The sequence below is a fragment of the Aquarana catesbeiana genome, linkage group LG06 (assembly GCF_042186555.1).
Source record: "Aquarana catesbeiana isolate 2022-GZ linkage group LG06, ASM4218655v1, whole genome shotgun sequence".
Taxonomy (NCBI): Eukaryota; Metazoa; Chordata; class Amphibia; order Anura; family Ranidae; genus Aquarana; species Aquarana catesbeiana.
Genome location: NC_133329.1, coordinates 293,545,444 through 293,571,171, shown reverse-complemented (window position 1 = coordinate 293,571,171; position 25,728 = coordinate 293,545,444). Strand labels below are relative to the sequence as shown.

The 25,728-nt window shown below is 41.0% G+C and overlaps 1 protein-coding gene across 7 annotated transcripts in view; it reads right to left on the bottom strand.

Moving 5' to 3' along the window:
* Nucleotides 1-948: 948 nt before the first annotated feature.
* ARMC8 (armadillo repeat containing 8) overlaps nucleotides 949-25,728 on the bottom strand; it is a 229,174-nt gene continuing 204,394 nt past the window's right edge. For all 7 annotated transcript variants that reach the window (XM_073633455.1, XM_073633458.1, XM_073633460.1 and 4 more), the window contains 4 exons: nucleotides 20,851-20,946; nucleotides 15,091-15,163; nucleotides 5,044-5,137; nucleotides 949-1,675 (listed from right to left, as the gene is read on the bottom strand). In XM_073633455.1, coding sequence (XP_073489556.1) covers nucleotides 1,642-1,675; nucleotides 5,044-5,137; nucleotides 15,091-15,163; nucleotides 20,851-20,946 — 297 coding nt within the window. In that variant the 3' untranslated portion in view covers nucleotides 949-1,641. The remainder of the gene's footprint in view (nucleotides 1,676-5,043; nucleotides 5,138-15,090; nucleotides 15,164-20,850; nucleotides 20,947-25,728) is intronic.

Here is a 25,728-nt window from a genome sequence, read left to right as displayed (position 1 = left end):
ATTGTATACACTATATTATTTTTTCTTTATTTGCGATTTTTTTCCCCTCACGAAAGTGGAGTTACTCTTTAAGGCTTGTTCATGCCGTTTCTATGATTTAAACAAAATGATGAACCTCTCATATATGGAGATCCGGGTTTTGTTCCTAGGACTGTATAAGCTGGTGAATGGAGGGGGGAGAAACCTGGAAAAACCTTGTCTTCCAGAAATTCAAAACTCTTACAGGAATTTTCAGTGGTGAGATGAGGGCAGCAGGAGGATTGCCTGCTAGGTATCAAATCTGTTACTTCACCTAGTACTTAAAGTGGAACTTCAGAAATGATAGCCCATTTAAAAATATGCTGGTTTAAAACAGATCAGGTACAACAAGGTGTATGCCACCTCTCTCGTTTACCATTTCCATTTTTGCAAAGTGTTGGAAGTACTGCTGTCGCCATACTCCTGACGCTCTGACAGAGCCACACTGCCTCTCTCTATCCTCCACTGTCCATTCACAGAATACTTTCTATTTTGTGAAAGGGTTAATGTAATACAAAGCCTTCTTTGATTGAGCAAGAGGAAAGGAGGGGCAGAGCTTCTGCACATGATTCTGCAGCTGCAGTTTTGGGGACAGAAAGGTCCGGCATCAAAACGGCAGAAGTATAATAATAGCTATACCCCTGATGCTTAATAAAAATGTACAGTAAATAAAAGATAAGTCAATGAGGTGGATACAACTTGGCGTTAACCCCTAATAAGCCAGCACATTTTTAAAAGTGCTTCATTTTCTGGACATCTTCTTTATTACTAAATGCATATTCAGATGCTTGCAAAAACTGGTACTGTTTTAGCAATGCAACCAAAGCTCATTACAAAAAACCAAAATGCCTTAAAGAGCAGAAGTCAAGATTTTTTTTTGCTGGCATTTCATAGCCACCTTCCCATAAGTAATGTAAATAAAATCTCAAAAAGCGTTACAAAATTTAATGCATTCAGCTTTGATTGCACAGGCAGTCAATCATTATCTGTAGAAAACCAAAAATATATACAAAGACTCACTTCAGAAATTCATATATTTTACTTACAAATATCTGTACGCTCAAAAATTTAACATAAACTTTAGGGGCACTTATTGTCCTGCACTTGTGTGCATGTATATATATTTATATATATTTATATTTATACACTTTTATTAAATAACATTTTACAAACTGTATAGAACTTTTTTTTTTGTACAGCAAATCCTTTGCCCTGGGAAACTGTTGGTGGGGGAGAAAAATGGAAAAAAGTTTTCTTGCATGTTAAGTCTTAGGAGTTGTGCAAGCAGTGGAAAGAAAAACTCAGGAGGTTGAGGTATTTAGCCACGCACACAAAATAGATTGCAGCAACAGCGGTAAAAATCCAAATAGCTCAGAAAATCCCCGAAAATGTCAAAACAAAAGAAATGAATACTAATAATCCATTGGGGGCTGGAAGGTTATATAGAAAGTAGTCCATTCTGCAGCGGCAGCTCAGTTTTGTGTCACAAACTACTTGAAGACGTCCAAGGTGACTGTGTGCACTAAGGAGCAAGACTAGTTTGTTCATCCATAGGTGATGTGAAAAAGAGGTGGTGTAAGAAAAATAAGTGGTGTATGGAAGGCCAACATTTTTTCCCCAAGATCATGCAAGGTATTGCTGTAGTGCGGTTTTTGCCCTAGAGAAAGCACAAAAAGTAAATTTTCTAAGAAATCATTTTTGCACAACATATAAATACAATGGGAACATTTTGTTTTTCTCTCTCCAATTTTTATCTACTTTGTGAATAGGCTTTTTCAAAAGGAGCAAGGAGTTGGGGTAAACAACATGTTTACATGGCAGCCATGTGTGATCTGCAAACCCATTAATAGTTTAAAGCATCACATTGCCTTTGCTGAGTTATAAACCATACCTACTTCATGTGGTCAGAATATAAAGCACTATCGGAGAAACTTGACTGGAGTATTAAGCACAAGTAGGAGTAGTTGAGTAATGTTCCCTAGGAAATGTGATAACCCCCTTTTAACTGGATAAAAGAGTTCTGGGCAAATGTCATTTTACAAGCATGTAAGCATGTCAGAGCGTGCCATGTTACAAGTCTGCCATATAAAAATGGTATTTACCTCTAATGCCCTGTATACACGATAGGATTTTCCGACAACAAAATCCATGTTTTTTTTTTCCGACGGATGTTGGCTCAAACTTGTCTTGCATACACACGGTCACACTAAGTTGGTCGGAAATTCCGAACGTCAAGAACGTGGTGACATACAACGCTTACGACGAGCCGAGAAAAATGAAGTTCAATAGCCAGTGCTGCTCTTCTGCTTGATTCCGAGCATGCATGGAACTTTGTGCGTCGGAATTGTGTACACACGATCGGAATTTCCGACAACGGATTTTGTTGTTGGAAAATTTGAGAACCAGCTCTCAAATTTTGTGTGCTGGAAATTCTGATGGAGCCTACACATGGTCGGAATTTCCAACAACAAGCTCCTATTAAACATTTTCCGTCGGAAAATCCTATCGTGTGTACAGGGCATAAGGCTTTTCTCTTTTGAATGGACCTATTTATACACATCTCAGTAGAAGCATTGCTTTGAGTCGCCCTAACTCTACTTAGCATTTCAATACAGTTTAGACTGAACTAAAATTCAATCCATACCGTTTTTTTTAAATATTATTACTAGGTATTTTTCAGAATTTTTCTTGATTGCCCTTGTTCCATATAGCACACCCAATACTACTAACATACTGATTTTTAGAAGCGTCTAAAGGAAGTAGCAATCAGATTCTTCCGCTCATCCCTCATATGGCACTAAAATATGGCAAAAAAGATCTGAATAACTATTTGCATTAAAAGTACAACTCTTCCCTTCAAACAATTAGACAAAAGTCCCAATGTGGAGAGGTCTACGGACTCAACGCCTATCAATCTATCCAAAGTGAACGTTTCCTTTCCTGAACAGCATGTAGTAACGCATAGATGGCGGTACAGATTTGTGCCCAGTGTCTTCACGACTCTGAGAGCTACTAAATTTGTCTAGAAATTCAAGGGCTGACCTGCCTCTTCACTTCCCACAAATCCCTTCAGCTTGTTTAGTGTTTAATGGGCTTTGTGGGAGGTAGAAGGCCAGCCATATACACTAAACTCTTGCACTAAAGGTACAGTGGATATAAAAAGTCTACACATCCCTGTTAAAATGTCAGGTTTCTGTGATGTAAAAACAATTAGACAAAGATAAATAATTTCAGAACTTTTTCCACCTTTAATCTGACCTATAAACTATACAACTTAGTTGAACAACAAACTGAAATCTTAGTTGGAGGGAAGTAAAAATAACTAAAATAATATGGTTGCATAAGTGTGCACACCCTTAAACTAACAGTTTATTGAAGCATCTTTTGGAGGGAAGTAAAAATAAGAACTAAAATAATATGGTTGCATAAGTGTGCACACCCTTAAACTAATACTTTATTGAAGCATCTTTTGATTTTATTACAGCACTCAGTCGTTTGGGTATGAGTCTATCAGCATGGCACATCATGACTTGGCAATATTTGCCCACTCTTCTTTGCAAAAACACTCCAAATCTGTCAGATTGTGAGAGCATCTCTTGTGCACAGCCCTCTTCATCATCCCACAGATTTTCAATCGGATTCAGGTCTGGGCTCTGGCTGGGCCATTCCAAAACTTTAATCTTCTTCTGGTGAAGTCATTCCTTTGTTGATTTGGATGTATGCTTTGGGTCGTTGTCATGCTGAAAGATGAAGTTCCTCTTTGTGCTCAGCTTTCTAGTAGAAGCCTGAAGGTTGTGTGCCAATATTCACTGATATTTGGAACTGTACATAATTCCCTCTACCTTGACTAAGGCCCCTGTTTCAGCTGAAAAAACAGCCCCAAAGCATGATGCTGCCACCACAATGCTTCACTGTGGGTATGGTGTTCTTTTGGCGATGTGCAGTGTTGTTTTTGTGCCAAACATATCTTTTGGAATTATGGCCAAAAAGTTCAACCTCGGTTTCATCAGACCATAACACATTTTTGCTTTTAGGAGACTTCAGACATATTTTTGCAAAATTTAGCCAAGCTTGGATGTTTTTCCTTCATAAGAAAAGGCTTCTGTCTTGCCACTCAATCCCTTAACCCAGACATATGAAGAATACGGGGGATTGTTGTCACATGTACCACACAGCCAGTACTTGCCAGATATTCCTGCAGCTCCTTTAATGTTGCTGTAGGCCTCTTGGCAGCCTCTATTTTTTTCTCGTCTTTTCATCAATTTTGGAGGGACGTCCAGTTCTTGGTAATGTCACTGTTGTGCCACATTTTCTCCACTTGATGATGACTGTTTTCACTGTGTTCCATGGTATATCTAATGCCTTGGAAATTCTTTTGTACCCTTCTCCTGATTGATACCTTTTAACAATGAGATCCTCTGATGTTTTGGCAGCTCTCTGCGGACCATGGCTTTTGCTGTAGAATGCGACTAAGAAAATGTCAGGAAAGACCTACTAGAACAGCTGAACTTTATTTGGGGTTAATCAGAGGCACTTTAAATGATGGCAGGTGTGTACTGACTCCTATTTAACATGAGTTTGAATGTGATTGCTTAATTTTAAACACAGCTACATCCCCAGTTATAAGAGGGTGTGCACACTTATGCAACCACATTATTTTATTTTTACTTCTCCCTAAAAAGATTTCAGTTTGTTTTTTAATTGAGTTGTACAGTTTATATCACATTAAAGGTGGAAAAATTTCTGAAATTATTATCTGTCTCATTTTTTTTACATCACAGAAAGCTGACATTTTAACATGGGTGTGTAGACTTTTTATATCCACTTACTTGGCAAAGATACTTCCAGGCAGCTATATATATAAAATTTAGGCTGCCGTTTCATATAATTTTAGGAAAGAATTGGTTTCCTTCAACTCCAGTTTCTGTTTCTACAATGCAGTGAATACTGTGTGTTGGGACTGCCATGGATTTTCCAGGGGCTTCAAGAAAATATGCATTCACTGCGTGCTTCAAGCATACTTACTTGTCACAGAGGTTTGGATCTGTCGATTGACTCAGTTTGTGCAGAATGTCAACAATCCCAATTTCTCGCAGCTTATCCTGACGCTCTTGTGAGCCTGTGGAGCGAAGATACTACATTGGCAAACTTGGAGGGATGTGTATAAGTGGTTACAGAATCATGAGCTCTAATCTTCTCACTTCCCCTGTAGGTGCACTTCAGGGTTAGGCCCTAGACCAGTGTTTCTCAACTCCAGTCCTCAAGGCGCCCCAACAGGTCATGTTTTCAGGATTCCCCTCAGATGAAACGGCTGTAGTAATTACTAAGGCAGTGAAAGTGATCAAATCACCGGTGCAAAATAATGTAGAGCATGAAAAAAAAGGCCTGTTGGGGCGCCTTGGGGACTGGAGTTGAGAAACACTGTTCTAGACTGCATATTAGCAGTTTGTCATTTGCAAGGAAAAAGGGTAAAAGTATTGTGAAGCTATAATTAGTCATTTAAATAGCTCCTGGTTTTAAACACAATATTTAGATTTTTAATTTAGCAGGATTCCTGCTTTATTCATCATTATACTTATTAAAATATCGTAAATGCTCAATTTTTTTTCTGTTAATAAACATTGTATACTTACCTACTCTGTACAATGGTTTTGCACAGAGCAGCCCCGATCCTGCTATTCCTTCCGGGGACCTCCGCCACTACTCCTCGGTGTACCAGCATAGGAAGCCATTTCTTATTGCAGGCTCATTAACGAGCACTTTGTGTAAACACATGGTGTGGCTCAGCCCCCCCCCCCCCCCCGCTCACAGGATTTGACTGACAGCAGCTGGAGCCAATGGCTCAGGTAAATAGAGCTTGGGGGAGGGAAATAGTTAGTAGGGAGTTTTTTTACCTTCATGCAAGAAACGCATTAAAGTAAACAACACCAAAGCTTTTGAACCACTTTAATCTAAAAGTTTAATTTATAAATCACTAAACAATCCACATCGTAGTGGTGCGTGGTATAATGTTACCACTTGGATCTGAGAAACTCCTTGGTCTTCATAGTGTATGTGTACTGCATAGTGTAATCGGTTTTAAAACATCTAGTTATGGACATACAGCTATGAATTTAAATTGTGCATGATACATCTGGCTTACAGTGACTACTGCATAAAGGACTTTTTGACCTCTGTACTCTGGTACACTCCCAGAAAACAGTCAGGAGTGTGCAACATACAGCACAGAACACAAAGTTCAGAGGTCAGCAATGACTCCTGACCGCCATACTTTGTATTCTGCGCTGTATGGTACATACCCTTATTGTCGTAGGTTACTTATAATTACTGCACTGTAAGGTGGCTGTACAATACATACAACTGACCCCTCCATTATATACAATATGTTATATACAGATACTATTATATACAAATATTCCCATTTGAAAATTTACCCTCAGTCCCTGTTCTGGTGATATCTGTAAAATTGTGGGTTTGTCATAATTTTCTGTCTTTTTGACAATGGCCACCAGAACACAGAGATGGTGAATCAACCAATGGAAAAAAATTAGGATTTTTTTCTACAGCTTGCCTGTAAAATCCTTTTCTTGGAGTACATCACGGGACACAGAACAGCCATAATAACTAACTGGGTTATACACCACCTACTGGTGAATGGACACTGGTAAATCAATCAAACAAGAAGTCCTCCCCTATACAACCTCTCCTACACAGGAAGTACCTCAGTTTTGTAGCAAGCATCTGTGCCCCGTTATGTACTCCAAGAAAAGGATTTTACAGGTAAGCTGTAGAAAAAAATCATAATTTCTTTATCGTACATCACAGGACACAGAGTAGCCATAATAACTAACTGAGATGTCCCCAAGCAATGCTTTTGAGGGGAGGGAACCCATTATGACCAAAGAAAAACCATTAGAACAACAGGATCTATATTGCTGCCTACAGTACACTGCGTCTAAATGCAACATCCTCCTGAGTCCTAACATTCACTTGATAAAACCTAGTGAATGTATGCACTGAAGACCAAGTAGCAGCCTTGCAAATCTGAGCCATCGATGCTTGATGATGAACTGCCCATGATGCACTTACTCTTCTGGTAGAGTGTGCCCTTACTGGAAAAGGCAGGGTTTTTCCCCCCTTAATACATATGCTTTAACAATCATTTGGCGGATGCATTGAGAAATAGTCGACTTAGATGCTGCCTGTCCCTTCTTGGGACCTTCTGGCAATACAAACAGAACATCAGTCTTCCGCATCTGAGCCGACATCTTCGGACTGCCCCATTACTGTTTGTAATACGCTGAGACCAAAGGCAGTCTCCTGCATGTTCTTGATATCCACCTGGTAAAAACCCTGTGGATGTATAAAACTTAAAGAGGAGTTCCCATTTAAAAAAAAATAAAAAAATTAAAAGTCAGCAGCTACAAATACTGCAGCTGCTGACTTTTAATTGGACACTTACCTGTCCCAGGGTCCAGCGATGCGGGGGATCGTAGTCCAGCGATGCGGGGGATCGAAGCCCCGCTCCTCTCCCCCTCCATTCGGCGGCGCTGGCATTGCAACTGTGGGCGCCGGGCTGTGACTTCACAGCCGGGCACCCACTGCGCATGCGCGAGCGGCGCCGCGCGCCGTGATTGGCCACTCAGTTATCTGGGACCTGTAATCCCAGATGATTGACAAGAGGGAGGGAGCAGAGCGGAGCCCTTCCTGTGCGGAGGGGAAGTGATGTCACCAGCCCAGGCACTGAAAGAGGCAGACTACGAGGGACCCCCTAGCAACAGGCATTTAGAGGTAAGTTAAAAAAAAAAAAAAATTCCAAATTTTTTTAAATTCTTTTTTAGGCACATTCATTCATTTTTTTTTTTTAGGGTGGAACACCACTTTAAAGACCAAATAGCGGTCTTGCACACCTGGACCACTGACAGCGGATGGCCCAAGATACTCCCACACACCTGGTAGAGAATCTAGAAAAAAATTGGATTTTTCTTATTAAAATCATAGGTATCATTGATAAACTGGCAGATCCACTGCTAAACATTCGACCTGGATGCTGTCTGCCGTTCCTGGGCTCTTCTGGCTGCACAAATCAGTCAATCAATCCTTCCTGACCTGTGCCGACAACTCAAGTAGACCCTGAGTCTGAACTACCTCTAGAGTATGTAGCGATCTTTCTCCTGCCAACTGTGGATTAGGAGAAAAAAATAAAAGGAAGGCACTGTCCTGATTCAAGTGAAAACCAAAAACCACTCTAGGCAATAGAGATGTGCAACCAAGAACGGCTCCTTGCATGAAAGGGCCGCCAGCTCTGACACGCCACTTAGTGAAGTGATAGCAACCAAAGAAGCCATCCTCCGAGATAAGGGACTAACAGTCTCCCAACCGGTTCAATAAACGGCCTCTGCAAAGACAGCCAAGAGCGAATCCCAGTCCCAAGGACACAAGAGTGGCCTGACATGTCGGACTATCTATGTTACACGCTGTATGAAGTATGAATCCAGGAGTGAGAAACAATGGCCTCTGGAAAAAATGGATAGGGATGAACTCGAACCCTTAATGGTACTTAAGGCCAATCTCCTTTACCCTACTGATTGGAGAAAGAAAAAAAAATATTTCCAAGTCCTGTAATCGAGGTTCCCTGAAGCCAGCTTCCAGGGCTCAACAGTGTGGAGATACAGGACTCAAGACCATTAGGTCCCGCTGGACCGGGAGTGTTCAAGGAGTGACCTCCGCAAGACTCGCTATGTCAGTGTACCAAGCCCTCCTGGGCTAATTCGGCTAACACTATTATCAGTGTTACCACCTCCTGGATTCTTTCCAAAAGATGTGGGAGAAGTCGAAACAGAGGGAAAGCATCAAATAATGGAGAACTGGTCCCTAAGGTGTTACCAGTGCATCTGCCCCTGTTGTCGGTGGGACTTTTGTCCCAGACACAACCTGTTCCCACTTGTTGTAGAACTTGGAATCTAGTAGATTCACCTGCAGAGTTCCCCCTGCCATTATACTATACCTGCAGTATGTGCTAGTGATAGAGACAGCGCTTGTTGTACTGTCTCAGACAGAATGTTGTTCACCTTCCTGAGCCGAATGACTCCTGGTGGTTGATATATATGCCTGCAGAGGCATTAGCAGATTACACCTACGACTGGTTTGTCCCAACATCCAGAGCAAGGCGTACTGGCCAACAGTCCAAGATATCGATGGGCAATACTTTCTCCTGTGGAGACCAAGTCCACTGAATTATAGCCGCCTAAACCAACTGGAGAAGCTGGCATCAGTGGTTATCCTGCCCATCCCTTCTCCAGATCTCGAACCATCAAGCAACAATCTTAGCTCTGTAATACCCCAGGAACAGAGCCCTCTGGCAATCCAATGCCCGAAACTTCATGTTCCAGACTGAGAGAATGATCCTCTACCAAAGACCTGGAGTAGGACTGTACGTAGGCAATGTGCCTTGACCTAGATACAACTTCCTACTGCAGAGATGTATCAAAGGAAAATCTGGAACAGACTGCTTCTTGAACAAAGATTGAGGTAAACTGAGATTGGCACACCTGTGTTTTCAGCAAGTCCAGTACTGGGCTGGGAGCTTTGTGAACCCTTGGGCTGTGGCCAACCCGAAGAGCAGAGTCACAAAAATAAAAAAAAGATGACTTTGCACTGCTGGTTTTGGGACCACTTACGGTTGAGGTTTTTTTTAAAAAAAAAAATAATGAGCCCATACCTTCTGTTTCAAGAGCCAAATGCAAGGCAAAAAACTGACCACTCTGTGGCAGACCCCAAAGGCCAAAAGAGACATACCTATCCTAGCAAGCTTTTTCTGGCTAAAGATGGAGCAAAACACATATGTATACCGTTTAAACTAAGCATATATGTATGCAGTATAAATGAAAACCTGCCAGCGCGCGTTAAGCAATATGTATTTATGGAGGCATGCGTTTATGGAAGCATGTAGGTATGTGTTTAAGCAAATATGCATTTAGGCAAAACAGGAAAGTGCGTGTCCATGCAAACATGCACTTACCCAATACGTGCCCATGGAGACATGCATTTATGGAATTAGCAAGCATGCGTTTATGAAATTTGTTTATGCAACATACATTATGCCACACACATCTATGCACTTATAAAAACCTGCGTTTTTGCAACATGCGTCCATGCAGACACGCCGTCACGGCCAACCTTTGGGGGCTGCATTCTTGGCGCCACCTGCTTGTTGGGCACGGGGGCCATGGGGCGGGGCCCTTTGCGAACATGTGCCTATGCAAGCTTGTGTTCTATGCAAGTATGCAAGCATGTATACTATGCTGCACATGCTCAACCGCACCTGGGCCCATACTAGTTATAGTCAGGTGTACAAGTACACTATGCTGCTTCAACAGTCTAAGGCCTCTTCCATACCTGTGCGACCCGTCCTGCGACCTGGGACTGCAAGGTTGCCTGACAAGTCACACCCCATGATTTCCAATGCATATCCTTCTCACCCATGCGTCTTCAAGTCCCAGCAACCTCAAAGCAGCCCCTGCACCACTCCAGTCCGACCTTGGCATGACTTGAGGTCCATAGACCTCAAGATTACACAGGCACTGCTTCACATCACTGAAAAATCACATTAAAGTTGCGGCCAAAATGCGCAACTTTCAAATCGCACAAGTGTGAAAAGGAAGCCAAAAACTAGACTAAGCTACTGAAGACCAATGCATGCTATTCTGGAGACACAACTCCTTCAAGTGCCCCGATGCCCATGTTCTTCCAAACATGTGTTTATGTCACATGTATGTATGTATGTATGCAAAACATGTGTTTATTCAAGCATGCGTTTAGGCAACAAGCTTGCAAGCATGTATACTATGCTGCACTTGGCCCCATACTATTTTTTACTAGTTTAGCACCTGTTCAACTGCACCAGGCCCCATACTATCTCTGTGCCAAATGCACAGTATTCTGGAGACCCCACACTTTAACCGCTTGCCGACAAGCCGCTGCAGTTTTACTGCGGCAGAATGGCATGGCTGGGCGAAACAACGTTACTTTACATTGCTTCGACTTTTGGCCACTAGGGGCACCCGCAGCGTATGCACGGACCTGATGCGAGTGCCTGGCAAGCGCAATGACTTCCGGGCTCCCGCGATCGCTCGTGACAGAGCAAGAACCGGGATCTGTGTGTGTAAACACACAGATCCTGGTTCTCTCAGGGGAGTAGAGACAGATCGTGTGTTCATACTATGAACACCAATCTCTCTCTCCTCCTAGACAGTCCCATCCCCCCTTCAGTTAGACTACACCCGGGGAACACAGTTAACCCCTTGATTGCCCCCTAGTGTTAACCCCTTCCCTGCCAGTGACATTTATACAGTAATCAGCGCATTTTTATAGCACTGATCACTGAATAATTGTCAATGGTCCCAAAATGTGTCAAAAGTGTCCGATGTGTCAGCCACAACATTGCAGTCCCGATAAAAATCGCAGATTGCCGCCATTACTAGTAAGAAAAAAAAAATAAGAAAAATGCCATAAATCTATCCCCTATATTGTAGACGCTATAACTTTTGCGCAAATCAATCAATATATGCTTATTGCAATTTTTTTACCAAAAATATGTAGAAGAATACATATCGGCCTAAACTGAGGAAAAAAATAGTGTTTTTGATAAAAAATGTGGGATATTTATTATAGCAATAAGTAAAAGATAGTGTTTTTTTCAAAATTGTCGCTCTTCTTTTGTTTATAGCGCAAAAAATAAAAACCCGCAGAGCCGATCAGATACCACCAAAAGAAAGCTCTATTTGTGGGGAAAAAAAGGACGTCAATTTTGTATGGGTACAGCGTCGCATGACCGCATAATTGTCAGTTAAAGAGACGCAGTGCCGTATCGCAAAAAATGGCCTGGTCATGGAGCAGCCAAATCCTCCGGGGCTGAAGTGGTTAAAGTGCACTCCTAGGGGTGTATCGATTTTCAGTTGTACAGCCCTCCTGGATTAAGCAGTAAGTAAACAGTATATGATCATAATTTGTCTGGCCACACATTTCCCCATAGCAACTACTCACACTTCACTAGTATACATAGACTGGTGTTATGTCTCCAGAGGCCCCACCTGGTATTCCCGGGACCACATGGCTTTTTGAACATGGCCGCCCTTCCACTTCCTGCTTATATAAAAATAGGCCATACTGAGTGACCTGCGCCCTCTAGTGGCTGGAGGAGAAACAGCAGCCCACACGACTAAGAAGCAAACAGCATGATTAAACAGCACACTGCCCCCAGTGGCCACTGGGAGAACAGACAGTCAGAATTTTTTTTTTTTTTTTTTTTTTAAGAGAAACTGCAAAAATGCAGACTTGCCATTCCTGTTGCAGGACTCCGAACATAACAGGATTCCAATCTTCACCCATCACCACGAGCTGTCATAAAAGACCTTCAGAGACTGGGTCCCCCTTAATCTGGGGTCCACTCCCCTGGACCTGTATAGCACCCTGCAGGAAAGCACCTTGGTCAGAAGAAACACTGCACAGGGTTCCATTACGCTAGGTTCAGCACCATAAGGCTGCATTACAGGCAAAACCTCGAGGAATATTCTTTCCAATGAGGCTTGGGTACCATCCATTTAGGCTGATAACTTTTTTTCGAATGGATCCGATTGAAGTCGTTGATTCTTAATAGAACCATCCAGACCTCCAAGTATGCTCCAAGAGCACATGTATCACATCAATGACCACCACCTTACAGACACTGGCGAAAAAATGGAGGTACTTCCGGTGTAGGAGGGGTAGGTGGCGTATAATCCAGTTATTTATTAAGGCTGCTCTGTGTCCAGTGATGTACAATAAAGAAAATACAGCAATAAAAGTATAATAGGGATTTTAACCCTTCCATGTTCTATCTAAAAAATAGGATTTTTTAAAACAGCTTACCTGTAAAATCCTTTTCTTTCGAAGGACATCATGGGACACAGAGCCACAGTAATTACTGATGGGTTATATAGGGTATCACTGGTGATTGGACACTGGCACACCCTATCAGGAAGTTCAACCCCCTATATAATCCCTCCCCTTGCAGGGATACCTCAGTTTTGTAGCCAAGCAATATAGTGTATTAAAAGAGGGGCGGGACCTCTGTGTCCCGTGATGTCCTTCGAAAGAAAAGGATTTTACAGGTAAGCTGTTTTAAAAAATCCTATTTTCTTTCTCGAACATCACGGGACACAGAGCCACAGTAATTACTGATGGGATGTCCCAGAATAATGCTACCTGAGGGGGGGGAAACCACGACCAAGTAGGGTGAAATCAGACCTGAGGACCCTGTACCGCTGTTTGCAGCACACTACGCCCAAAGGCGATATCCTCATGCCTTCTCATATCCACCTGATAGAATCTGGTGAATGTATGGACTGAAGACCAGGTTGCGGCCTTGCAGATTTGAGCCATAGAGGCCCGGTGATGCACTGCCCAAGAAGCACCAATAGCCCTTGTGGAATGTGCCCTGATCTGAAACGGAGGAATCTTCTATTTCAAACCGTAAGCTTGAATGATCAATTGTCGAATCCATTTAGAAATGGTAGCTTTTGATGCTGCCTGTCCTCTACTGGGACCCTCTGGCAGCACAAACAAAACATCCGTCTTGCGGATCTGAGCAGTTGCCCCGAGATAGGCCTTAACTGCTCTTACTACATCCAATGAATGTAGAGATCTCTCTTCCGGAGAACAGGGATCTGGAAAAAAGGAAGGCAGAACAATGTCTTGGTTTAAATGAAAATCAGAAACCACCTTCGGTAAAAACTAGGATGAGGGCGCAGTACCACTCTATCCTTACAGGAAAGGGCTGCTAATTCTGAAACTCTTCTAGCAGAAGAGATGGCCACCAGAAAAATTAACTTCCTTGTTAACAAGACCAAAGGAATCTGACTTATTGGTTCAAAAGACACTGGCGTAAAAACTGAGGTATCCCTGCAAGGGGAGGGATTATATAGGGGGTTGAACTTCCTGATAGGGTGTGCCAGTGTCCAATCACCAGTGATACCCTATATAACCCATCAGTAATTACTGTGGCTATGTGTCCCGTGATGTTCGAGAAAGAAAAATGTTTTTTTACCCTTTTGGATATACATTAAATTTAAACACTTTTTATGGATATAAGGACTGCATCATATGTGTGCTGTGCATATCGCAAGTAGGCTCAGGTTCTATTTAACCATGCATCTTTAAGCCACTTCCACTACCAACGTAGTGTGGCAACAACTATCATTCGCCGTAAATAGTTGCTGCATCATTTCTCTTCTTACAGTGCCCAGGTCTTCCACAATCCTAGCAATGATTTAAACGCACTAAAGATAAAGCAAAACTAAAAATATATAATGGTATAGTAATAATCATTGCTTGTGCTTTTTTAAACGGCTAACATTTCTGCAAATTAGTTTACAAAAATATATCTCTATATATGTGAAAATGCAAGCTGCAATGAAAACAAGGAAGGAAAAAAGGCTTAGCTGCAATAGCTCATAAAGCTTTGAGGCCGATTTACTAAAGGAGCTGAGAATATTCACACAATTTGTTTAAATATTGGATTATCCAACCATTTGAAAAGCAAATTTCAGTTTACTTAAGTCATCTGCACATTATTTAATGATCAAAGTAAATTCTCACACAATTAATTGTGTGAAGATGCACAACTTTCTTAGTAAATAAGCCTGATTGTGTCTGCAATGCCAGCATGAACACTGTCTTGTCATGCAGGCACATACAAATCTGGTTCTTACAATAATAAAGGTAGCTCTACCTAAAACAGTTATTTCCTTTATTAGGTCAAGAGATTCCCATCACTCATTTGAGATATAAAGGTAGGATAGAGTAATTTTCCCCATCAGGGTCACCAAGAGTGGCTTTAAAGGGCTCATCTACTAGACTTCAGCATTAAAAGCATGGACCAACCACTAATGATGTGTGCATAAACATGCAGACTTCCAACAATCCTAAATGACTGGCAATCAAAATGACTCAGGTGGGGGTGCTTGCACAGATATGAAATTTGCCTGACCAGTACTCCTCTAAGACAGCAGTGATGCAAATATACTTTCTTACCTTCCTCTTCATTCCACGTGAGATTTGCTATGCAGAACATTGCGGCCAGCTGGAGTTTCAGATTGGAATGGCCCTGTGATAGGGAAGACAGAATACAAAGGCATAATTTGTTTATTCAAAAGTAATTTATTGTCCAAAGCTTCGAGAGCTTTGAGAACACGACAATGACAAATGAACAGGTGCCTAAAATATAAAGAAAATGGTGATAAACCAAACAATAAACACACATAACAAAAGACTGCGCCTGTTATATATATATATAAAAATAGGAACAAACACATTTTCCTTATAAATATATAAAGACTGCACAAAGTGGGAAACGAACCCCGACTTGGGCCAAAGTTAAAGTTGTTGTAAACCTAAGGCATCAAATATGAACAAAGCATATCCCTTTATAGTTTGCTATTTGTCTTTTGGCTTTGTTCCTCTGCTATCAGCATTAATCACTTCTGACAAGTTTTCCTGACACCAAGAGAAAAATGGTGACAGGAGAGGGACCTCCAGCTGATTGACAGCCTCAGCTCTGTTCCTGTGAGCTGTGTGGAGGGAGGGGTGTGTCCATCTATTCCATCCAATTAGCTGTCAGAGCTCTTCTCACTGAGCTCTGTAGAGTGCAACTTCCGCTCTCCACCAACCTTTTTTCTAAACGCTCAAACTTTAAAATTCAGCACTTTGAATGGATGTAGAGACGAGAAGAGTGCAGATAGACAGATACAACCTATGTAGGAGGATTTGTTTCATCTCTGTGCGTCATATGAGGCCAGTCACTGGGCATACATAAGGGTTTACAACCACTTTGAAGGGTTTCACTATTGTTGTACTTCAAAGGAAGCCTGTCATAAGAGACATATGAGAACTTCTATTGCTGTCCTGAAAATGCAAAGATTGTTGCTTTTGGGTTGACAATTTGGCATAACTGCTAAGATACTGACCTGCAGCAAGTATACAAATCAGAAGTTTTGAATTCACTTGCTGCATATTGTTTTAAGTCAGTGAGCCAAAGTAATGAACTTGGAGACAGGCATCTAGCAGTTTTATAAGAAAGCCAGCACTTGCAGTCTGTAGTTAAAGGGGATAGCTTTTCAAATTATTATTTAAAATATATACTATGAGAAAGGGTGTTGGAAAAGGCCAACAAATGCTACATGTTTCATGGACTTGAGAAGTACAAAAAGTCAGGAACTGAAGGAGAGACTTTGCGTCCTTCAGCTCTCTGGTCTAGCTCTGCATGCACAGTGTTATGTCCATGTTCCTGCCATTAAAACCAGACAGTCAACCTCTGGCAATTACTACACATGTTTATCAAAGCAATAGCAGAGGTTACCTTGAATGAAAACCAGCATTTGAGCCTGCTGGGGATATATACAGTGGGGACGGAAAGTATTCAGACCCCCTAAATTTTTCACTCTTTGTTATATTGCAGCCATTTGCTAAAATCATTTAAGTTCATTTTTTTCCTCATTAATATACACACAGCACCCCATATTGACAGAAAAACACAGAATTATTGACATTTTTGCAGATTCATTAAAAAAGAAAAAAAACTGAAATATCACATGGTCCTAAGTATTCAGACCCTTTGCTCAGTATTTAGTAGAAGCACCCTTTTGATCTAATACAGCCATGAGTCTTTTTGGGAAAGATGCAACAAGTTTTTCACACCTGGATTTGGGGATCCTCTGCCATTCCTCCTTGCAGATCCTCTCCAGTTCTGTCAGGTTGGATGGTAAACGTTGGTGGACAGCCATTTTTAGGTCTCTCTAGAGATGATCAATTGGGTTTAAGTCAGAGTTGTGGGCTCTGCCAGTGACATTTTTACAGTAATCAATGCATTTTTATAGCACTGATCGCTGTATAAATGCCTGATAAAAATCGCAGATCGTCGCCATTACTTCGCTTATTGCAATTTTTTTTACCAAAAATATGTAGAAGAATACATACAAACTGAGGAAAAAAAAATTATATATTTTGGGGGGATATTTTTTATAGCAAAAAGTAAAAAATATTGCGTTTTTTTCAAAATCGTTGCTCTTTTTTGTTTATAGCGCAAAAAATAAAAACCGCAGAGGTGATCAAATACCACCAAAAGAAAGCTCTATTTGTGGGGAAAAAAGCACAACAATTTTGTTTGGGTGCAACGTCGCACGACCGTGCAATTGTCAGTTAAATCGACGCAGTGCCGAATTGCAAAAAGTGCTCTGGTCAGGAGGGGGTAAAATCTTCCAGGGCTGAAGCGATTAAAATGCAAATTAATTTATACATTTTTTGAAATGCATTTTTCTGAATGTTTTTGTTGGTATTCTGTATCTCACTGTTAAAATAAACCTACCATTAAAATTATAGACTGATCATTTCTTTGTCAGTGGGCAAACATACAAAATCAGCATGGAATCAAATACTTTCTCCCTCATTGTATGTACTTATGTGGCAGAACACAAGATATGCATATGATTGTTTCAGGTCAGTGAAGAATTGCCATAAAAAAAGTAATAAATAATGTCAAAAAAAAAAAGTCAACAGTGACAGCTCTTATATCTCTTTGTTGATGCTCCCTCCTAATAGAGATGTTGAGGGGGTGGTAGGAGGTCACAGCCAAGCAATACTTATACAGGAAAAGCGAGATTTTTTTCACTTCAGCTGCCGAGATCTCTGAAACGGCTGATCTTCATGACAGGAGCTTCACCCCAAAGATAAAAAGTCTGCTTTTAAAACTTTTTCATCACATATTTAGTCCAAGTTGTCAGGTTTAGTGGTAAAGATTAATTTAAAATGTATCTAAACCCAAACATGTTCTATACTGCAGCTTACCAATCCTTAGCTGGTTGGTGACTGCATTAGTTTTATTTTTTGGCTTCTTTTGCTGATTTTCACCTGGTGATCCTGCCAGTAACACTTTGTGTCCAAGGGTGACAATGCTCGCTCACCATACTGTATCGATGGGAGAGCAATGTTGTCACCCTAGGACTTCCACTCTCCTCGCCTCCATAACATAGGGTGGAGGTGTTCTGTAACACAGTCAGAACTAAAACTGATAAGTGCAGCACAAGCAGAGTTTACGGGAAGTTATCAGCTCACAAGATTTCTGGCAGGATCAACGGGTATTTTTTGCAGTAATCGAACAGATATAACAAAACACTCACTTTCAATGGTATATATTTAACAGACCAGATGTAACAGATAAAATACGATTAGTTCATTGAAGGTTTACATATACTCTAAGGGTATGTTCACATTACAATGCAGTGCAGTTGCACTGATATCAGCACATCGCACTGTTCACTTTTTTTTAAAACAGAATTAATTGAAATGTCACACAGATATCGCAAAGTTAAATTGGTCGCCACATGGTGCAAGGCAGTGGATTGGCTTGCATCGTGCTGTGCTAAGAATAAGTACTTCACAAGAATAAGAATAAGTATATATAATATAGTAATATAAGTACTTTTATTCAGCACACACCGCCTGCACACTACCGCAACACAGAGGTGTGAACTGAGCAGATAAGGAGGCAAAGCATTTTGCCTTGTCATGTGGTGGGACTGTGCTGGAATAGCTGCCCAACGCAGCCCCACCCCATCTGGTGTAAATGTACCCCAAGTTAGGGGTTGGGTTCAGTCATGACTTCCTACTCATGTTTGTTGTTTTCATGGACGCCATATTAAGTTGATGTTTTAGATGGAAGGGTATTGGTTATTGGTGATAGCTTTACTATTAGCAGATATCATCCTTCTGCACCATCCAGATTTTTATTGCTGTTAGGTTGCAAGAATGCAGATGAGCACCTTGAAATATAAAGTCATAGTATTACCTTCCAAAGAACCAAGTACTTTCTTCAACTGCATTAGCAAAATCTCATTTTTGCAAAGGAGTTTTAGCTCCTTAGGATCCAGGTCATAAGTGATGTAAAGTGGCTGCTGTTTAGTGGGCTCTAAAAGTGCAGCAACACCTGCACCCAACACTGATTACATGTGAGAACCCCAGCAGGGATTCCCAGCGGTTAGCTGCGGGAGCAACCCTGTTTAAAGCAATGGGAGGCTGCTGTCTCCTGCAGCTAATCGTGGTAACTTGCATGTAAATCGCTGGGAAATGCCTCTGGTGTTCTCCATGTAATCTCTGTTGGGTACATTTGCAGATGTGAATACACCCTAAACTGGTCTGTGGCAGTAAGCAGGAGTGAATTTATTTATTTTTTTTAGTTTCCGGATCATTCTAAATTATTACACATACCCGTGATCTTAAACTGTAGATACTGCACACAAGAACAAGGTTGTGGGTGCAAGCAGTAAAAATTAGGTTTTTCTGATGGACTTGCTGTTAATCACATGATGAGGAATACAACATTGCCACAGCAACTCAGCATAAAACAACTTGTCTTTTACACCGAGAGGTACAGGTTAAAGTTGTTAGGAAATGTTATATGAACGAACTCTTAAGCATAGTACACACTAGTAGTTTTTCTTAGTTCAATCCAGCAGGACTGTACTAACTAAGTGATGTTAGTAAAGCGATCCCCCCTGTGGTTCTATTGTGTTTTGACAGAGGGGCGACCCCTCTGCCAGAACACTCCGGCCAGCACTCTCAGCCATTGGTCAATTGGCAGACCTTTTTCCGTCATGCCCCTTTGACAGAAGCCAACCGAAATGCCAACATTCGGCCCGTGTGTGCTAGCCTTTACAGGCAGGGTACTTCAACAGGGAAGAGGACCTGGGCCACACCATGAACACACAAGCAAGATTAAAACTTCTGCCTGGTCTTGGAACACCCTGGAATCTGAAGTTCAGAGTAAGTCAATGCAAAAACTAGATACGCCGAACTGATCAGCCTTATTCCTCTGCAACCCCTATGGGATTAAAAAGATACTATCATGAAAGATGGAGACTGCAATTACTGAATTCATCTTTGAGAATGCTAGCTTTCTGGCTTTCATTCTAATACTTTTGCTTCACTTATTGCCATTAAAAGGGGTGTATTTCATATAGGGAAATTCAGACTCCTGCTGTTACCCAGAATTCATTAAAGCATGTGCAGCTATACTTGGATTATCAGCACCATTATATAGCTCATGCTATACATATGTGTAGCTGTTAGGAAATTGAACAATGATTTTATCTTGCAAATTAAATACCTATAACTCACACAGTGCTTGCCTTGGAAGTGGACAGAAAAGAAATTGTGAGCATGCAATGGTAGAACTGTAACAAAGACACAACAAATATGGCTTAAAGCGTATCTAAATCCGTGAAAAATATTTTTATATATTGCAGCTTGCCAGTGGTGGTTGCAATTGTTATCTTTTTCACCTGGTGGTCCTGCCAGGAACTCTTTCTGTCCTAGAGTGAAAACCCACTCCAACCATACTGTATTTACAGAGAAGGACCATCTTTACTCTAGAACAGGACTACAGAACATCTGTCCCTCAACTCTCCTCCATAACATAGGGTGAAGGTGTTCTACAATCCACAGAGGGAGCAGGGAACAATAACAACTGATAAAAGATAGCAGAAGCAGAAAGCATAGTAAGTTATCAGTTCACATGATTTCTGGCAGGGGCAACAGGTTTTTTGCACTAATCAAATATACAGTAAATATAACAAAATTAGTTCAATGGTACAATTAACAAGGCAAAAGGGAGCAAATAAAAGTTTAGTGTTGGGGTTTACATACACTTTAAATATTTGTTTACCCCGTTCTTAAATCAACTTTAAAGAAATGACAGATAACATTGCCAAAATGGTGCCAAGAAACAGGTTTGTGACTTACCACATAATACTTGATCTTCTGTAAAATATCATCATTCGTCATGATAAGGTCTTTTGCTGAAGTACCATCTGCTATGTTAGCGAGTATACAAAGTGTCTAGAAGACATATAAAACTTAACCTATTACACATCTGTCACCAAATTGTTGCCTTTTGGCATTTAAAGATTTGAGATAGTAGATATACAACCTAGCAGAGAGACGGTAGCTTAACCACCTATATTATGGGCTCCTACACAGGCAAAGCAGTGCTGACAGCTGGTAGGCCACATTCTGATACAGAATGGTCCATTTTAAAGTAAGTAGTTGTAAAGAAAAAAATTAACAAGAAAGCTAGGAGAGCATATGGAGGGTGATCTTAATTATAACTTTGATTCTAAGTTTGCAAAACCAAAAGCACAGACACCTAGAACTAAACACAGACTTTAGGAAGTAACGTCTCCTAACCTCAACTCACCAATGGTTTATTACCTTGATGGGTGGCCTTACTGAACAATAAAATGTAGGAAATGGGAGAGGTGGACCCAAACTCAACATCTATGTTTCTGTATTTAACTGCAAATTTTGATTTGATATTTTAAGGCCTCCACAGATTTGCTTATAATAACAATCATAATTATAGGTATATATTCGGCTGATTACATTCATATACATTTGTGCTCATAAGTTTACATACCCTGGTAGAATTTACGATTCCTTGGCCATTTTTCAGAGAATATGAATGATAAAACAAAAACTTTTCTTTCAATCATGGTTAGTGTTTGGCTGAAGACATTTATTATCAATCAACTGTGTTTACACTTTTAAAATCATAATCACAACAGAAACTACCCAAATGACTCTGATCCAAAGTTTACATACCCCAGTTCTTAATACCATGTATTGCCCCCTTTTAACATCAATGACAGCTTGAAGTCTTTTTTGGTATTTGTGGATGAGGCTCTTTATCTTCTCAGATGGTAAAGCTGCCAATTCCTCTTGGCAAAAAGCCTCCAGTTTCTGTAAATTCTTGGGCTGTCTTGCATGAACTGCATGTTTGAGATCTCCCCAGAGTGGCTCAATGATAGTGAGGTCAGGAGACTGAGATGGCCACTTCAGAACCTTCACTTTATTCTGCCGTAGCCAATGACAGGTCGACTTGGCCTTGTGTTTTGGATCATTGTCATGTTGGAATGTCCAAGTACGTCCCATGCGCCGCTTCCTGGCTGATGAATGGAAATGTTCCTCCAGTATTTTTTCATAACATACTGCATTCATCCTGCCATCAATTTTGACCACATTTCCTGTGCCTTTGTAGCTCACCCATGCCCAAAACATCAGCAATCCACCTTCGTGTTTCACAGTAGGAATGGTGTAACTTTCATCATAGGCTTTGTTGACTCCTCTCCAAATGTAGTGTTTATGGTTGTGGCCAACAAGCTAAATTTTGGTCTCATCACTCCAAATAACTTTGTGCCAGAAAGTTTGAGGCTTGTCTCTGTGCTGTTTGGTGTATTGTAAGCGGGATACTTTGTTGCATTTGCGTAGTAATTGCTTTCTTCTGGCGACTCAACCATGTAGCCCAAATTTCTTCAAGTGCTTCCTTATTGTGCATCTTGAAACAGCCACACCACATGTTTTCAGAGAGTCCTGTATTTCACCTGAAGTTATTTGTGGGTTTTTCTTTGCATCCCAAACCTTTAGTTGGTCTACCTGACCGTGGTTTGGTTTCAACAGAACCCCTCATTTTCCACTTCTTGATTAGAGTTTGAACACTGCTTATTGGTATCCTCAATTCCTTGGATATTTTTTAATATCCCTTTCCTGTTTTATACAGTTCAACTACCTTTTCCCGCAGATCCTTTGACAATTATTTTACTTTCCCCATGACTCAGTATCCAGAAACATCAGTGCAGCACTAGATGAAAGATACAAGGGATCTGTCAGAAATCCAGAAACTCATTGACCTTTTATGCACACCCACTAATTCCACGCAAACAGATCACAGGTGAGGATGGTTACCTTTAATAGCCATTCAAACCCCTTTGTGTAAACTCGTGTGCATGTTATCAGGCCAAAATCATCAGGGTATGTAAACTTTTGATCAGGGTCATTTGGGTAGTTTCTGTTGTGATTATGATTTAAAAAGAGTAAACACAGTTGACTGATAATAAATGGCTTCAGCCAAACACTTACCATGAGTGAAAAAAATGTTTTTGTGTTATCATTCATATTTTCTGAAAAATGCCCAAGAAGTCATAAATTCTGCAAGGGTATGTAAACTTATGAGCACAACTGTATTCTATTTGAACAGAGATATTTGCTCCATACACAGCTCTTGAGTTGTAACCCAGGCTCTATGATATACCTGCTAGATTTTCAGGCTGTAAACTTGTATGGGCAGGAGTCTGCTCTTTTAACTAAAGTATATGTGTTATGTGTATATGTGTTCGATATTAGACTGCACTGTATTTGTCAAAAGGAAACATTTTGTGTGTTACTCTCTCATGTGTATCAGAAGCATGAAATGATGGCATTATATAACTCAGTGATTCCCAAATCTGCCCTGAAGTCCCACCAATCGTTCTCATTTTAAGGATATCCACAGAGGTAGCGTGAACTATGTAATGGCTGCTTTCACACTGGGTATATCAATGCATGCCCCATATGAGAGCCGTGTTTACCTGCACAGGGATGCATGGGTGTTCCAAGCATCCCCATGTAGGCAGTACCTTTGAGGTCAATTGGGATGCAGCAGCTGCACAGTTGTGGTTTCCAATCTGACATCAATCCAGGTGCATGGCTTCAAACGCAACTACATGAATGTCAGATTGGAAGCAGCGTCTGTATCCATGCAGCTTCTGAAAACCAATTGACATGACCGGGACTGCCTGCATGGGGATATATGGAACACCTATGCATCTCCATGCGAGTAAACACGGCCCTCACATGGGGCCTACATTGATACACCCTGTGTGAATGAGGCCTATGGATCATATCACAATAGCAACGTTGCAGCAGCCACAAAAATCTCTGCTTACTTTCTCATGCGATTTGTATCTAGCTATAGGGTTGCTGTTGTAAAAGGCTATAGTGCTTCTCTATGCAGCTACAAATTGCTGGTGTGCCCTGATCATTACCAACAGCATTGGATAACACGAGTAGTTACTGAAACGGGTGATTCTGTCACTAGCTCCAAACGTTATAGAAAGTCAATTGCTCAGCAGCTTCACATTGCTTGGAATTTCAGCAATACAGACCTTTAGCAAGTCACATGGTTGATGATTAAAACAGGCACATCTAAGTATGCAGGCACCTGGGGTAAAGCTGTCTACATAAACCGCCCCCCACACTACTATCAACGTCATCCCTTCCACGCTGCGCGCCTTGCTTTCAAAACGCTCTACTGCAGGGTAGTCTTCCTGGTCAAGATTGCAGACTGACAGCGGTAAGAGCCGGTGGTGCGGAGGACGGTCCATACAGCTTTTCCACGGATGCCTGCATACTTAGATGTGCCTCTTTTAATCAACAACCGTTTGAGTTGCTAAATGTTGTACCCTCATTAAATGTAACCATACTGCTACACTTAGAGGCGCCTCTCTTCTCTTTTATACACTGTAGCTCCTGCTGGATTTTGCTTCTAATCCCCTTATGGAGGCTGCCATTTGTGGATGGACATTTTATGGTTACACAACCTATCCTATTGCTTTTTATATGGACAAAAAACTGAAGGACTTATGAATAAATGGTTGTGGAATGAATTGTCTGAGTTTACATTATTTCTTATGGGGAAATTTGCATTGATATATAAGTGCTTTGGATTACAAGCATGTTTCCGGAACTAATTATGCTCGCCATCCAAGGTTTTACTGCATCTTGTTTTAACGGGTGTTAAGCAGCCAAGCTAAGGAATTGTGGAAAGTAAATCGACCTTGTCTACAGTGGCTAATCTACTATGGCAAATAAGATTAAGTTTTCTTGTTGCCAAGATAAAAAAAATAAACCAGCATCACCCTGTAAAAGAAGCATCTTAATACTTGCCTTACTGGCAGACCCTCTTGAAGAGATCTGGTGGCAAATAATATCCAACACTTTTAGGTGCACGCTGACACAACAAGAAGCATTGAAAAAGTAGTGGTGTCTAGAGCCCCTTAAGAAAGTAAATATTAATAGACAACACATCAGAAAGGTAAATATTAAACTGCTTCTTTTACACAGTGATGCTGATTTTTTTTTTTTAACTCACTAAACACAAACTAAACTTAAACCTTAAACTTTAAACTAGGGATCTCCAAACTACAGCCCTCCAGCTGTTGCGGAACTACGCATCCCATGAGACATTGCAAAACGCCTGACATTCACAGACATGACTAGGCATGATGGGAAGTTCCTGAACAACTGGAGGGCCATAGTTTGGAGACCCCTGCTTTAAGCCTTCCATTGTTAATAAACAGAAAAAAGGAAAAGAGGAAAATGTGTGGAAAGATGGTGCAGATAGCAAATTCCAACATTGGTGGGCGTATTCCTGCATTTAGTGATGAGCTCAGACACGTTCAGAGTCTGAACTCGCCTGAGCTATCCTGTAGGGAGGTTTGTCAAATCTGTCAGCCAATCAAAGGTGGTGGAGGCATTCCTCGAGCTGCAGCCTAATGTATACATGCCCCTTTGATATGTGTAGTTGCAGGGCAGAAATTGCCTCCACCATCGATGGTTGGCTGTTGGCTTTGACAGCTTCCCGGCAGAATAGCTCAGATGGGTTCTGACTTGTATCTGAACACCCCTGAGCTCATCACTAATTACTACAAACTACCTGTGAACTTATAATACTAGTTGTGCACTTTTAGACAATATCAATTTTGCATGTTAGAGGTTCAATTATTATGTAACCAGTAATAGTACAAA